The sequence below is a fragment of the Ochotona princeps genome, chromosome 30 (genome assembly GCF_030435755.1).
Source record: "Ochotona princeps isolate mOchPri1 chromosome 30, mOchPri1.hap1, whole genome shotgun sequence".
In the NCBI taxonomy this organism is placed as follows: domain Eukaryota; kingdom Metazoa; phylum Chordata; class Mammalia; order Lagomorpha; family Ochotonidae; genus Ochotona; species Ochotona princeps.
The window spans coordinates 7,056,691-7,073,447 of NC_080861.1; the positions used below are offsets into that span (position 1 = coordinate 7,056,691).

At 37.5% G+C, this 16,757-nt stretch overlaps 1 protein-coding gene across 2 annotated transcripts in view; it reads right to left on the bottom strand.

The window, feature by feature from the left end:
- The window catches only part of TBC1D5 (TBC1 domain family member 5), a 273,887-nt gene that overhangs the window by 139,432 nt on the left and 117,698 nt on the right, over positions 1-16,757 (bottom strand). For both annotated transcript variants that reach the window (XM_058657229.1, XM_058657228.1), the window contains exons 8-11: positions 16,201-16,303; positions 7,080-7,172; positions 5,083-5,129; positions 4,922-4,991 (exon numbers count right to left, since the gene is read on the bottom strand). In XM_058657229.1, coding sequence (XP_058513212.1) covers positions 4,922-4,991; positions 5,083-5,129; positions 7,080-7,172; positions 16,201-16,303 — 313 coding nt within the window. The remainder of the gene's footprint in view (positions 1-4,921; positions 4,992-5,082; positions 5,130-7,079; positions 7,173-16,200; positions 16,304-16,757) is intronic.

Consider the following 16,757-nt stretch of genomic DNA (forward strand, 5'->3'; position numbering starts at 1 on the left):
GGGGCCCATTCCCAGGAGAGTTCATTATGTGCACGCAAATGCATTCAAGCCCCCAATCTGTGAATCCACACACCTCAGGTCCCATGTATAAGGGGTACTCTCCATGGATCATGGACACTTATTTTCTCAATTTTTACTATCTAGTATTCTCTTCAAATGATAGGATGTTTTAATGAAAAATTTTCATCCCTATCAAAATCATACTGACATTCAAATAATTTTTAATGATGTTAACATCTGGGGCAAATAACTTTTACTAATGACTAATAATTCATACATTTTCAGGCTGGAGAGTAGCAAAGCCTAGCATCTCACGGAGTTACCAGTTCGAGTCCCAGCTGCTCCACGTCCTATTCAGCCTCCTGCCCACACCTGGAGAGCAGCCGAGCACAGCCAAGAGCCTGAGTTCCTGGCACACACTGGGGAGACACAGATGGAGTTTCAGCTGCCAGGCCCCTAATGCGTTCTGCAGGAGTGAGCCAGCTCATGAAAGCTCTCTCTCACACACGCTCTCACTACCCCTCTCAGTGTCTAGCATATTTTGGTCACACAGTTTCCCTTCAGCAGAGAACTGTTGGGAGGAGACACTTAGCTCAGGTGATTTGTTTTCCTCTCAATTACTTTCTTTTCTTTCTTTTTTATTTCTCTTTCTAATATTCGGAGTGAGAGAGATGTTTTTACTTCCAAGATGACCATAACAGACAAATGTGGGTTAGGCCAAAGCCAGGAGCCAGGAGACTCTTCTGGGTCTCCCAAAAGGATAGCAGGGGCACAGGTATTTCAGCCACCTGCAGCAGGTGCAGTGGCAGGGAGATGGATCAGAAGCTGAGCAAATAGCAATGGCATGGCAGGCTGTAGGTTAACGTGCTGTGCCACAATGCTGGCCTCAGGTAAAGTTTCTAAAAATCATGCAACATACCTACTCATCTTCTAACTATCTTGGATAAATAGAATTATACAAAATACAATCAATAGCTGTGGAGGGAACCGATCCTAAATCAAACCATTCAAATCATGTTTAACTTAATCAAATCATGCAGTCAATGCCTATTGTGAACAGAATGAGCTGTCATTAATCAGCAGCACATGTGCTTTGTTTTTCAAATTATGTTTCCGATCAGGATTGACGTGTCGGTTACAAATCTGTGCCGATACAAACACTGCTTTGGAAAGACTTCCACTTTGCATGGAAGGCTTAAAATCCCATAAGCAAAAAAAAACTCAAAAGTAATACTAATGATAATTTATAGCAAAATGGAAAATATCTTGTGTGGTATTAGCTATTTTCATAAACTGGGAGCAGTAGTATCAGCATCTACTGTAAGGCAGAACTCAGAAAACGTAGCCTTCACAGTTTCAATATCTATTTCCCAGATACTGTTAGAATCAGTCACAAAATACAAAATGTCCACAGCATGAAATTTTGACCACTGTTCAAAATTCTAACGCTCACAGAAGTTGTGACTTCCTCAAATCCCTTGTCCAAGAATCTAGTTTGTCAAACGTGTGGACAGCAGGTCTCACCTTCAGAAGCCTTTATAGAATGGAACTTGTTGGTACAAGGAGAAATACTTTAACACCTGGGGTAGTAAATATTTCAGGGTTTACAGGTGATATAATCTGTGTGGTACGATGGTAATTACTACCATAATAACGACCAGGCAGCCACAAATGACAAATAAACAAATGTAAATGGCTATGTCCCAATGAAACTTTCTATTCATGAACACGTTAATTTGAACTTCATGTAATTTTCATGTATCACAGAATATTATTTTTCCTATAGATATCTAACCACTCAAAAAAGCAAAACCTTTCTTAACTCATAACATGGACAGAAAGAGAGATGTTTGGGCTTAATCCAAGAGCGCTCACATTAGAAGCACCAGTTCCACATTTTAACTTTTTAAGAACCAGAATAAAGTGACTGAGTAAAATGCACTTTTAAACAGAATGCAATAAACTAAACCAATACAGAAGAAGATAACCACACTAGGAAAAACCCCATATATTCTTAACAACATTTACTGCCAACAAAAGTCAAAATTTTTACAATATCATGTGATAATAAAAATACCACGATGATCTTTAAAGATAACATCTATTTTAGGTTAAAAATGATAATTAATGCAGCAACTAGGAATACTTCAGGAGAACTGAAAACATATGTTCACACCGAAGTATGTACCTCAATTTTATAATAACATTATACACAATAATGAAAATGAAAAGTATTCAAATGCCTTTCAGTTAAGGCAGACATAAACAAAACATTGTATATCTATATAATGGAATTTTATTCAGCAGTGTAAAGGAATGAAATATTTAAATGATACAGCTTGGGTGACTAATGAGAACACTACGCTAAGTTAAAGGAGGTGGCCCTAACAGGCAATATGTGCCATGATCCCACTGACATGCAATTCTTAGGATCATTACATTCATTGAGACGGAAGGAAGATTAGTGACGCCAAGCGTTATGGACAGGAAAGAATGAGGAGTGACCTCTAATGGGCATGGCCTTCCTTCTTGGGGGATACAAACGTTCTGTAATTAGTGAATATTCTAAAAAGAACTACAATGTATTAGGAAAGTAAAAGTTATGTGAGTTGCATCACCATGAAAATACAGTCAGGATAAGAGGCTGTCTCTGTGCAGCCTGTTAGGGTGCAGATTCAATGTCAAGTCCCAGCTGCTCCATTTTTGATCCAGCTCCCTGTCAGTGTGCCTGGACAGCAGTGGCCCGAGTGTTTGGGGCCCCGCACCTCTGTGGGAGACCTGGAAGAACCTTCTGACTCCTTGCTCCAAAGTGGCCCATCTCTTGCCACTGTGGTCATTTGGGGAGAAAAGCTGGAGATAAAAATCTCTCTCTCTTTCGCTACCCTCTTTTGAGTGCTCTCTCTCTCTCTGTAAGCCTTTCAAATAAAACAATTGATATTTTTATATATTTTTAAAGATTTATTTTATTTTTATTGATAAGCCAGGTATACAGAGAGAAGGAGATACAGAAAGGAAGATCTTTCGTCCGTTGATTCACTCCCCAAGTGGCTGCAATGGCCGGAGCTGAGCCGATTCGAATCCAGGAGGCAGGAACCTCTTCTGGGTCTCCCAGGTGGGTGCAGGGTCTCAAGACTTTGGGCCATCCTCGACTGCTTCCCCAGGCTACCAGCAAGGAGCTGGATGGGAAGCGGGGCTGCAGGGATTAGAATCGGCGCCCACGAGGGATGCTGGTGCATGTGACATGAGAACTTTAGCTACTAGGCTACCGGGCCGGGCCCGAATTAACATTTTTTAAAAATGATAAGAGGAAGTGTGGGTAAGAATTATTCATGCTTACTATGTGACTTTAACAGCAATATATTGGTAAAACCTGAGAAATACATTTAACAAAGATTTTTTAAATGTAACTTTAGAAACAATGTTTATATAAACTCACTAGGATAGCAATAGAATGTTTACCACAATTTCATAATTAAGTGGTTATACTGTGTGAATAATATATACCAACATAAAGGAAAATTTCTACTTGCTCATATAAAATCTTTATATTGCTACTAAATACCTGCCAATAGTATTAGAGAGATGTGTAGGAGGAATTTTAAAAATATTGATGGAAAATGAAATTAAAAGAGAAGCTTATTTTGATGTCAAAAATGGAAATGTGCATGAAAGAAGTCACCAAAAGTTTATGAAAAATTAGTATTATAACAAAGTTGCTAGTCCATTTCAAAAATATTTTGTACCAAAATAAACTTTAAGGAAAAAAACCCCCTATTTCTTTGTTAGACCAAAAAAATAAACAAAGAAGACACAGAGATCTTCCATCTGCTGCTTCCCCTAAATGCTCCCGATACACAGAACTGGGTTAGGCAGGCAGCAGCCAGGAGATTGGGGTCTCCCACGAGCGTGAAGAGACCCACAGCCTTAAGCCATTGCCTCTCGCCTCCCCATGTGTCTATCTGCAGGAAGTTGAGTCAGAAGTGGAGCTGTTACTCAAACCCAGTCACTCCAACAGGGATTAGTGTATCACATGTGGTGTCTGGCCCTAAACTTGTTTTTTAGTTCCATTATCCCCCAATTATTGAAGTAGTCATGTAGATTTCTAGGTTATTTTTATTGTCTACTATAGCAATAGTAATGGCTACATATTATATATTATAATCTGATTACACCAGGGAAATAAGTTATTTTGGTATAAAATATTATTAGAAACATGGATAACTTTTCTATAATAATTATTTTTCATGAAGTTTTAAAGGAATGTATTATTAGATTTCCCAGGTCATGTCAAATACATGATAATTACTATAATATAATTCTCAATGCGCATGTTAATCTGATATTAATACTAAAACGACAGATTACAGTTTGCTCATAACCATAATTCTAAGAATATATTTCCCTACAGCCTTCCATCCATCCTTCCTTATTTAGCCTCTTTGTGAAGCTTTTAGACCATTTGTACGCATAAACTTAAAAATTTTTTTGAACAATCTTATACTCTAATCCCATTATATACACCCTTGTATTTGCTTTGATAACATCATTTATCTCAAATATATTGAAAAGATCAGTACACTTAGGATTTGCCTGTTGGGGCCAGAGCGGTGATACAGTGGGTTAAGCTGTTGCTGGTAGCACGAGCAGCATACACGGAGTGCCAGTTCAAGTCCTGGCTGCTTAGCTTCTGCTCCAGCTCTGCACTAAGCCCCTAGCAAGACAGGGGAGGATGGTTTGAATACTTGGGCTGCTGCCGCCCATGTGGGAGACCAAGCAGGGGCTCCTGGATCCTGGCTGCGGCCTGCCCAGATTGGATTTCTGTGGCTATTTGGGAAGTGTACCAGTCGATGACAGACTCTTACTGTCTTTCTCTCATTGTCTGTCTTTCAAATCAATCAATCAATCTTAAGAAGGAGTTTACCTTGTGACCATCATGCTCAAAAGTAGAAAACCAAGGCTCAGCAGTTTCCATGAGTTGTGAGAACATTGCACTAAAATTAGAAAAATAATATAACACCGTGTTTTAAGATTCATTAAAGTAATGATGATTACAAACAAAGTCAAAAAAATTTTTCTACTTACTAGGCATCATGTTCCAGATACTCGGGGTTCAGCAGAGTTTTCATTTCCTCACTTAAAACAAAAAAACGATACAAACAATCAGAATGTACATATTATCACTGCTAGGGATGCATACTTTGCCTTATTTTATGTTCATAAGCCAACATACAAAAATATGCTTTAGAATAATCTATTAAGTAGAATCCTTTCTATAAAGATAATAAATGCTTTGCTTTCTCAATGTCACAGTTAAGTAACTAATTCTAAAAAGCGTAGACAGTAACAACATACTCTTTGCCCATGCTTGATCTAGAATAATTAATTGCTTTGCAATCTACGATTTGCTCAAAACAAAACAAATATATACATATGTGTGTGTGTGTGTATATATATATATATATAATATATTTGTATATATATTTGAAAGAGTTAGAGAGAAGGAGAGACAGAGATCCCCCATCTGTTGGTTCATTGCCCCGATGGTGGTAAAGGCCAGGGTTGTCAAGCCAGAACCAGAAGTCTGGAACCCCACCTTGGCCTCCCAAGCAGGGGAGGGAGGCAGCGCTTTGTGCCAACCTCCGCTGCTCTCCTTGGCATATCAGCATGGAGCTGATCACAAGTGGAGCAGCTGGCACTCAGATGGGCACTCATATGGACATCCAGAGTTGCAGAATGCTGCTTAACCAGCTGTGTCTCAATGCCAACCCCCACTTCAGTGTTACTTCACCTTTTCAAAGGACTGATGCCGCTAAAAAGCAGGTCACAATCACTTAAAAGCTATTTCCCTATTTTTTCCTGTACTGTTTTCTACATTTAAAAAGAAGACAAAAACCGGAAGGGAAACAAAATCCCCAAGCTAACTTATCATTATAGTTTAGATAATTAAAGTGAAAACAACTAAGATATGGTTACTCTTGTCAAAATACAATAAACTGGGAGCACATGTTGAATCCAATGGTGAAGGTGCCTGCAAACCTACAGTGTTACACCTGCATTCAATCTCTTACTGCTTCCCGATTCAAGCTTCCTGCCAAGGCAGAGCTTGAGGGTAGCTGGGCTGGCTCAGGTAACAGGGGTCCTGCTCTTCACACAGTGGATCCTGCTCAGGATCAGGGCTTCCAGTCCCAACTTGGCCTAGCTTAGGCACGTAGGTATCTGGAGAGTGAGTGAGCAGATGGGACTCTGTGTCTCTAACTTTTAAGTAAATAAATTTATAAAAATCCAGTAAATTCAGTAAAATTAGAAAACTTTAGGGAAACTTAAACACACTAATCTATAATTTGGTAGACAAAAGTAAATTTAACAAAGGCCTGGATATAGACAGTCACTAAGCAGCATATATATAATTAGACACACACAATATTCTGCCAGTTCCTCCTTTCTGAACATATGTAGCCTTGCTTGTAGAATATTCTTAACACAGACTTATAGTTCATCGTCGTCTAGTCCTAAAAAGTCTTCCTGGTTGTCTCTCTGACTCATCAGTTAGCGCATTTTAACTTAGAAAAATTAATTCTGAGATATATATATATATATATCTCAAGTCAAACAAAATTACAATGGTCATTTGCAGAAATGAATAAACAACCGCATTGCAACAGGCATTTAGAAGCCACTTGACTTGTTGAGAGACTGAAGTTCCTCGCACCCCTGACACATCATTCTCACAGATGACAATGTATCTCACAGATAAGCTGTTCTATTTGCTGCGAAAAATACGTTACTAGGGGGTGGCTGAGATAAGCATTATCAAACAGTAGCACTTATGTCATGACAATTAAAAAATGTCCTCTTTTTGATTCATTAATGATTTTTAAGGCACAGACTTAAAATTTTCAAAGATATATTTATGATTCCCAATTTGTCCCATAGCTAAACTGGCATTTGAGTTGTCTGGTAAGAATAACAGTCAACACACACAAAAACAAAACTTACAAGTACCTTCAACTTGAAAGAATTTAAGGTAAAAGTCAGAGTATGGCAGGGGCTGAAAGCCCAGGTGGGACTCTTGAGGACACTTGCCTGGGTTGTGCGGACTCACTGGCATGCAGAAAGGCCTGGTGGTCGCAGTGTAGGGTGAAGACGATGGGTGCTAACAGCTCGTGCATGCCCTGGAAGAGAAAGCCCAGAGGAAGCAGAGGGACTGGCACTCAGAGCTCGTTCGTGGCCAGTTCAAGCTCTCTTCGACTCTTCAACTGATTCCTTTGCCAAGATCTTAATCTTATATAGAAAACCCTAAAAAAGGCAAACTACAAAATGCGATTTTATCCACTTTCAGTGTTTAGTTCCAGTTAACCTGCAGTACATATTCTTCTTTAAAACATGGGAAACAGTTCTCTTTAAAATGATATGACAAACAATAAATTGGCATGGTAGGCAACCTTGCACCTGTCAGTTGCTACAAGAACTGTACTCATAAATATGAATTTCATTTATGCAAATCATAATCATGAGCTACAGTGTAAAGACCTGCAGTAAGAAGAGTAACTAAGAACTGTAGACCTAAGGAAATTATATCCAATGTTTTCATTATATAATGGTTCAAAATTAGGATGTCTGTAGATTTAGGAAGAGCTAAAGGCAGCCGGCTAGACACGCTGGATAAGAAAAGAAACGACCTTTAGCAGGTATAACAGAAATAAAGTTTTAAAAGTGATTTTCAATCTGCTCAATGAGAAAATCCTATTTTCCTGTCCACTTCACTAAAAAGCTAGCTCTTATTGTATCTAAAATTTTCACCAATACAATTTGTTTCCTTTACATTGAGGTTCACCTGTGGATTATACTGATAGCCAAGGAAATAAAAAGTTATAATATTAGTTACTAAGCTGTCTTAAAAAGAAATTAAAACAACTGGGACCTGGTGCAAGGGCTCAGTGGCTAAATCCTTGCCTTGCATGCACCAGGATCCCATGTGGGTGCTGGTTCCTGTCCTGGCTGCTCCACTTCCCATCCAGTCCCTGCTTGAGGCCTGGGAAAGCAGCAGAGGATGGCCCGCGGCCATGGGACCCTACGCTCACATGGAGGACCTGGAAGAAGCTCTTGTCTCCTGGCTTCGGATCAGCTCAGCTTCAGCAATTGCAGCCACTGGGGGGAGTAAACCAGCAGACAGATCTTTCTGTCTCTTTCTCTCTGTAAATCTGCCTTTTCAATAAAAATAAATTAAAAAGACTTTTAAAAAGACATTAAACAATCCATACTTCTAGTTATTTGAGGACATAAGGTATTTCATATCAAAGATTAGCCTTACTAAGAGGCTCTCCTTATCCCTATCAAACACCGTCTTCTGGCAATGTAAAGTAGATTGATTATACTGTACCCTGCTCTTAAAGTGAGCAAATTACCAAGTTCCTTGTACATGATAGCAAAACACACTCCTTTAGAGGAAATAAAGTATTGGAGTAGAGAAGAGAGATGTTTTTAGCTCTTAGAATGAGAGAAGGCTTCCTGGCATGGAAGGATAGATTCACACAACCTGCTGACTCAGTCTAGCTGTACCGTGTTACTCTTCAGGAGTATCAGACTTCAGTTAGAAACAGTCACCAACAACCTTAACCTAGCAGGGTTTTATGAAATCTTAAATATAAAATGCTTTATGATCCATTGCCAATTTGCTTGACTTGGGACATACTAGTAAATATAATTTCAATCTTTTAGGCTATCATATATTTTAGAACACAGAAGAAATCCAAACATGAAATTAGATGTTGAATACATTTTAACAATTTCCACAAGGTTTTCAATTCTTAGAATAGTCTTGCTATTCAAAAAGAAAGTGCCACGATTTTGATCATCAAAGTAATAGTTGCTTAGTAGAAAACTATGGAAAAGCAAAATTTGAAAGGAAGGGAGATAGATCACTCAACCAAAAAAGAAAGAACGCCAAAGAGGGAATGACTGGAAGGTAGAAGTCAAAAACTATGATAAACATTACTGTGGTAATCTTTCTACTTTTGCTGGCTTCCTTAGGATAAAGTCTGTAAGAAGTAGATCAAGGGGTGGTGAAGGAGGAAGAGATATAGGAATTAAACACCAAAGTACATGTCATTGTGGTCATCTTTTTGCTTGTTTCTGATTGCTTCCTTAGGACAGTCTTTAGACGTAGAATTTCCGGGTGACCGGGTACAGGCATCTGTCCAACTGTCTTATTCTCTCCAGCAGGAATCCTCACTGCAGCACAGAAAACCAGCACCTCACACATCCTAATCTATATGTGGTTAACACAAAAATCTTTTCAAATTGTTTAAATGCTACTAGAGATTGAATTCCAACATTTGGCATTTCATTCAATCAGTTGTACACTTTGTTTTAATGAATCATCTCCTCTTCCCTGATGATCTGTTATAGTTCATCAATTAACTACCCTTTGTCATTTTTTGTTATAAATATTTCCCATGTATATCATCTGTCTTTTAATTTTGATTATGACATCTTATTTCATAGTGAAATTATAAATTTCAAAATAGTCAGTGCAATAATTCATGCTTCACGATCTCATGTCTTTCCTTACACTGACATTAAGAACACAGCTGCCTTTGTTTTCTGTTAATTCTTACCCACCTGACACTAGTTTCAATTTTTGACATGAAGAATAAGTATTTTTCTAAAAAAGGATTAGACTAATGTATTGAATAATCATTCTTTGTTCAACAGACTGAATGTTTTCAGTAAGTTAGATAATCTATCTCTTCCCAAGTGTTTTGAGAAGCCCTCTTTACTATAAATTGGACATAAAGTTCACATCTTTTCCTAGGTTTTTGCTGAGAGCTCACTTTTGCATGATTTGCATATTTTTACACTGTATTTATTTATTTGAAAGGTAGAGCTACAGAAAGGGAGGGAGGGAAATACTGATGGGCAGAGAGGAGGAAGTTATGGGAGCGATCTTCCATAAACTGGCTCACACCCCAATGGCCCGGAACCAGGAGCTAGGAACTTGATCCAGTCCTCCCATATGGTTGGCAGAGTTTAAGCACTTGCACATCTTCCACTGTCTTCCCAGGCACATCACCAGGGAGCTGGATTCGAAGTGGAGCAGCTGCAACTCAAGCTGGCACTCCCAAATGGGATGCTGGAATTGCACGCAGTCATTTGCTGATAATACAAATGATAACCCCAGTTTGTACATTCTTTCTTTAGGATTAAAAAAATGTTTTAGTTATTTATTTGAATGACAGAGTTACAAGCCATCAGGATGGCCGAGTGGCTCAATTCTCCCCTGGCACAGTCAGGATCTGATATGGGTGCTAGTTCATGTCCTGGCTGCTCCACTTCCCATTCAGCTCCCTGCTTGTGGCCTGGGAAAGTAACAGCTGATGGCCCAAAGCTTTGGACCACTGCAACCATGTGGGAGACCCGGAAGAAGCTTCTGCCTTTGGATCAACTCAGCTATGGCCATTGGGTCCACTTGGAGAGTGAACTAGCAGACGGAGTATCTTTCTGTATCTCCTTCTCTATGTAAATTTGCCTTTCCAATAAACAAAAAATTAAATCTTAAAAAAAAAAAGGCAGGGTTAGAGAGAGAGGTCTTCTATCCACTGTCTCCATGCCCAAAGCCAGGAGCTTCTTTTTGGTCACCCACTAGCTGCAGGGGCCCAAGGCTTTGGGCCATCCTCTGCTGCTTTTCCTGATCCAAGAAACTAGATCACAAGTGGAACAAGCAGGGATTTGAACTGGCACCATATATGATCTGTGGTCACTCTACCTACTATGCTACAGGGCCAACTGCTGTATATTTTTCATAAGACCTGCACCATTATAACTACTGACCTTTAAAATATTCTAATCTTCCACTCTATTTTTCCAAATGATCTGGCCAATTTTTCTTTCAAAATTTTTCTTTCAAACATTTTTCTTTCAAAATTGTTTATGCTTTACATGAAAGGCAAAGAGACAGAGGGAGACAGGGAGGGAAGGTAGAAACAAAGAAATCAGATAAAGATCTTCCCTCTGCTGAATTATAATGAAATACAGGCAAAAACCAGATTGGCTGGGCCCAGTGCTGGGAGCTGACCTCCACTCAGGTCTCCGACATGAAGGGCAGGGGCACGAGCATTCCAGCTAGCATTGCTTCCTCCCCGAGTGAGCCTTACCCGGAAGCTGGAATCGGTGGCAGAGTTGGAACTTGAACCCAGGCCATCCGATACGGGACGCGGGCATTCCAAGCAGCATTTTAATTTCTAAAGCAAATGCCAATCCTCTGTCTATTATAGCTTGACTTTTTCTTCCACTTACAATTAACTATAATTTAGTTATATAAAATACCATACAAAACACTTTTACATATTAGTGGTATCACATTAATATTAACTTGAGAAGAACAGGCACTTTAAGTATACTAGATTTTCCAATCTAATCATTTGTAGAACTACATAGTTATTATTAAACTAATGAGCTTGTCAGTTTATTTTTAGGATTGTTTTTATCCTTTGTGGTTAGTGGGGACCCCTTTTCTGGGTATCTCCCCTCCTACATATTTTCTTACTAATTATCACTGGTTTAGTAATGAAGAATAGTTGCTAAATGAATCTCTCATCTTTTAATATGCTATTCTCTCCAGCTTCTGTGATGTTATTCTGTCCACAGAGACTCCGTCTGTTCAAGCATCATTCATCGTTCATTTAGTGCAAAAATTATTAAATGACTGCATGTACTATGGGTACAAAACTGAATGAGGTGGGCAAGTTCCTCGCCTTGATGGAATGTACTGTGTACAGAAGGAGACACAATAAAGTAAGCACAGAAATAATTACACAACAAGTAGGTGTCAGCACAGCAGCTAAGAAGCATGGGTTGTCTACACGTCATGCCAGAGCGCCTGAGTCGAAGTCTTGACTCGGTGGCTGACTCCAGCCGCAGGCTGATGTGCACTCTGCGGGGTGGCAGGCAATGGTCCCAGCGCTTGGGCTTCTGGCACCCACCTGGGAAGCTCAGATGGAGTTCCAGGCACTCAGTGTTGACTCAGTTTAACCCTGTTACTGTAAAAATTTCGGGAGCGGGCCACTGGGTAGAAAATCTCTCTCTCTCCTCTGTGTTTACAAATAAATCTTAAAGATTAAAAAAAGAAATGACTACATAATTATAAATTAAGGTAAGTGGTGTGTGTGAGTGTACAGGATCCGCATCTGTGTGAACACCGGTACGGAGGGCTCTATCCACTGGTTCTGATGTATTTGTAGATTCAACCAACTATGGATTAAAAATATTCATGAGAAATAACTGAATCTGTACTAAACATGTAGATTTTTTCCTTATTATTTCCTATATACTATAGTGTAACAACTGTTTACATGAAATTTACATTTCATTAGGAGTTAATTTAAAGTATACGAGGATGTACACAGGCCTAATGCTATGTACTATGCCAATCAAAGGACTTCAGCATCCACAGATTTTGCTAACATAGTAGGTCCTAGACCCAAATCCAGGGTTACTGAGTGACTGCTAACACACACCCAGATCCTGCTGCATGCCCAGCAAAGAAGGTATTCACTACAGGTTAACTCAATGACCTATTATCTACAACTTGATGTATCAACAGATTGAGAAAGTTACCCTGCAATATGAAAAGAAGAAGACTAACACTAATTCATATTTCAAGTGAATAAACTGCAGTGTTATTTATGCAGGATAGATTCTCTATGAATACTGTTAAGATAATGATTTGTAAGTTCTGCACAAACTAGAACTATATTCCCAAATATGTGTTAGAGATCATTGGTCCTGCTCTGCATTTTGACTACTAATATATGATTAATAATTATAAGTGGCAAATATGTAGACAAAAGAGAGACATATCCAGAAAGAAAAAAATATGAATATGCTGTACATTTGAAAAAAACACAATAAAAAATCTGTATTTCACTATATTCTTGGTCCTTAGAATTTGTATTTTGCTTCCAAGTGTGACAGCATTCTGTTTTCCTAAACCTTTATCCCTGAGAGATATTTAGAGTCACGACACTCTAAATTCACGCCAGTAGAAAATAAAGGTAACAAAGTTTTCTTCATCAGCAGCCTGTAGGCTCACAAAATTGAACCTGTTCTTTTATCTGCCTGTGTTCATTTAGCTCACCAAGCAGTCTTTATTAAAGCCGAGACATCAGGCAGTCAAAGTTCATTAATACCATTTATATAATCTCTGCAGTTTCAATTAACTCAGCAAGACATTCTACTACATGATAACAGTCTCATTAATTCAATAAAATCCCATAACTATTAACAATATGGTCGATGTTAAACGGGGTGTCACCTAGTACAAAATAATAGCTTTAACAGCTTGTGAGGAAACTCAAGTTTTTTTTCTTAAATTTGATCTGGCTAAACATTCAATCCTTCTACAATAAAGTATTAGCTCTCTGTAAAGAATCTGCAGAATTTTAAATGTGTACATGGAGAAATTCTTTTTAAGTAACACTCAACAGTAAGCTCAGTTGTTATTTAATAATTGATGGACTTAGTCTAAAGTATCCAAAATCGAATGGTCCATATTTCCATTTAGTCTCCCACTAGTGGAGTGGGCCTCACACATCACAAATGGTGGGTCACATGCAGCAACAATGTCTCTTGAACTTGTTTCCGCTATTAGCACACTTTACTGCATATAGGAAAATAGATGTGTAACATGGGATAATTTCATACCTTCTTGCTTCACTGCTACCAAATCTTTTACTCTGAGGTATTTTCAAATGTTTCAAAGAGTACTGAGCACAACTAGAAGACAGCTTTACAATAAAAGACAACTCACTGTGAAAAGAGTAGAAAAAACATTCTAGATCCTTCACAAAGATTCCAAGATACTATAAACTAATGCTGCTGCCGACCCCTACACTGTGTGTTTCAAGCATCCATGAACAGTTTGGGCTGAAGCCATTCTGAATACCACTTTTGGTTATTTGTTACAAAGACACCTGCAGCAGCCTCTGTTTTGGTTTGTTTACCTTTTTTTCTTATGAACTTTAGAGCTTACATATAACTTGTGGATAACACCATTTTGTTTACAAAGGTCTCTTCTACTGTGAAATGAAACAAAATTAATTCTACATCGTTTATAATATTTGTACATATTTTTAGTTTCCATTTGTGTCTTTACTCCATGTGGAATTTTTCACCAATAAAGACATAATTCAAATCTTACCTACCAGCTATAATTACAACATTCTCAGTAGTTCACTAAGATCCCATCCATAAGAACTTATTCTCACATAGCTTTAATGATATGTTGATTTACATAAAACATCCATTAATTGGATTAAAACAATTTTTAAGGATGTTTTATTATCTTCTTTTACCAACCTTTCCTTTCCTGAATTCACTGAAAAATGAACATACTTAATAATTACACTAAAATTGGACCTGGTACGACAGCCTAGTGGCTAGAGTCCTTGCCTTGCTAGCACCGGGATCTCATATGGACATAGTTCATGTCCTGGCTGCTCCACTTCCTTTCTATCTCTCTGCTTGTGGCCTGGGAAAGTAGTAGAAAATAGCCCAAACCCGTGGGACCCGGCACCCAAACGGGAGCCCAGAAGAAGCTCCTGGCTCCTGGTTTTAGATCGGCTCAGCTCAGACTGCTGAGCTGAGCCACTTGGGGAGTGAACTCGAGGATGGAAGATCTTTCTGTCTCGCCTCCTCTCTGTATATCAGACTTTCCAATAAAAATAAATAAATCTTTAAAAAATGATTACAATAAAATTAACAATGACCACAACCACCAATATGAATCTTTGGTGAGCTTTATATATTCTTAATGTAAGAATACTGATGTTGTCCTCAGTTTACATAAACTGAGTAAGTAAAAAGCATACAAGTCTAATATTTGCTCATAAAAAGACTATTAGTGAAGCTAAGTAAATTTCTTAATATATAGCTGGTAAATGGAGGAGCTGAGATTCTAATAAAGCTATTTGATTATGGATCCAGTGCTTTTAATCACTAAGCTATATTATAATTGTCAAATAACTATAAAGGTTTTAGGTACTTAATTGAAAATAACTGGTTTAGTTTTCCATCTCATAAAAACAAAACAGCAAGAACAACAAAAACAAACAACAAAAATCCCACCTATCTTAATTAAATTATCACTGAAATGATAATATACTTACATATTAATTTGGAAAGCAGAAATATTTTTAAAATTTTCGATCTAAAATATGCTATAATTTATGTTTATTCAAGTTCTACTTCATATCTCTTAAAATATTTATATAATTTTGGTTGTCATTTAATAGGATATACTTTTTCATTTTCAATCCTAAAAAGCTACTGTTTAGCATGTAATTAAAATAAAGACATGTTGGTAATATTAAAAATAATTTCCTTTGGGTGTTCTATATATACAATAATAATGACTATATTTTTCATTATAATGATAATCTGACTCAGTTTAATATCCTTACATGTGTCAAGTGTATTTCAAATTAAATATACTGCTTCTATTACAGGTATATTCTGTTACATCACACTGAATTTCTGTGATCAATTAGGTATACATAATTGCTGGATAATTTATTAATTTAGCTTAAATTGCCACAATATGTATTTGGAGAAATACATGAAAATCTATGTATGTGTGATTGTATTGAAATATCACAGCCTTAAGTAGAAAACTTAGCCATGCCTTTATTTATCAAAAATACATACCCTTCAGTAAAAATAAAACAACTCAATAACATTAAATTTAGTCAAAGAACCCATGTATAAATTTCAAAAAATTTAAGCAAAGTTTCCAAAGTTCTATTACTGGTAAGCTTTAAAGAAGAATGTGACATTTTTTTTCAAATGACATGTTACATATTTATAAACAGAGCACTTTGAAACAGTATTTAGACCCACACCTCTGAAGTTGTATTAGTGTACTGACTTTAAAGATGGTGTTTATAAACAAACTCCCAAAAGTTGAAAAGACTGAACACCTTACAGGGAAGACACTTTGCTGGAATGTCTTCTAATGGGGAAGATGCACGTGTGCTTCAATGAGTTTACTCTTCTCACCAAGCAGCTGACAAGCAGCTTGTCAATTGCTTTAGCATTATAATACAACTCTGGATACAATAAAGGCTGCATTATTGCTCTATCATTTGTCAAGCTGTATAGAAAATTTTGAGTCAATAGATGCCACCTGTAAGATATTTTCATTACCTGTTTATAAAGCAACTGCTCATTTTCTCTAGCATAACAGAAAAGAACATCTGTAAGAATTTTTCTCACATTTTCTTGTTGGAAAAACTGCATTTCAGGAAACCTGGAAAAAGAAAACACAGTATTGAAACTGACAAGCATGGTTTTGAGAATCACTCTCAAACTCTCATCTCTAAGGTTGCTGCAAGATTTAAAATGAGGCTCTATTGGCCAGACAAATTGGCAGGGCATTACAGTTCAAAGGTAAATGATAGTCAACATGGAAACATTTCCAAATTTTCATACACTTGAAGGCCCCACATATATGAATACTGACATTTTTAAGGAAAGTCGCAGTCTGTATCTTGGGGGTGGAGAGTTGTGTGGTTTTAGTTCATAAAGTTTTGATTACTCGAAAGAGATTTTGCAAAAGTAGCAACTTTTTCAAGAAATCATTGTCATTTTTTCCTTATTGCAAATATCACAGCGTCAAATATTACATATGATCACAATGTAAGCCTCAAGGCATTAAAATGTAAACTTCAAACGGAACAAAAGTTACTAAGTGTTATTAAAAT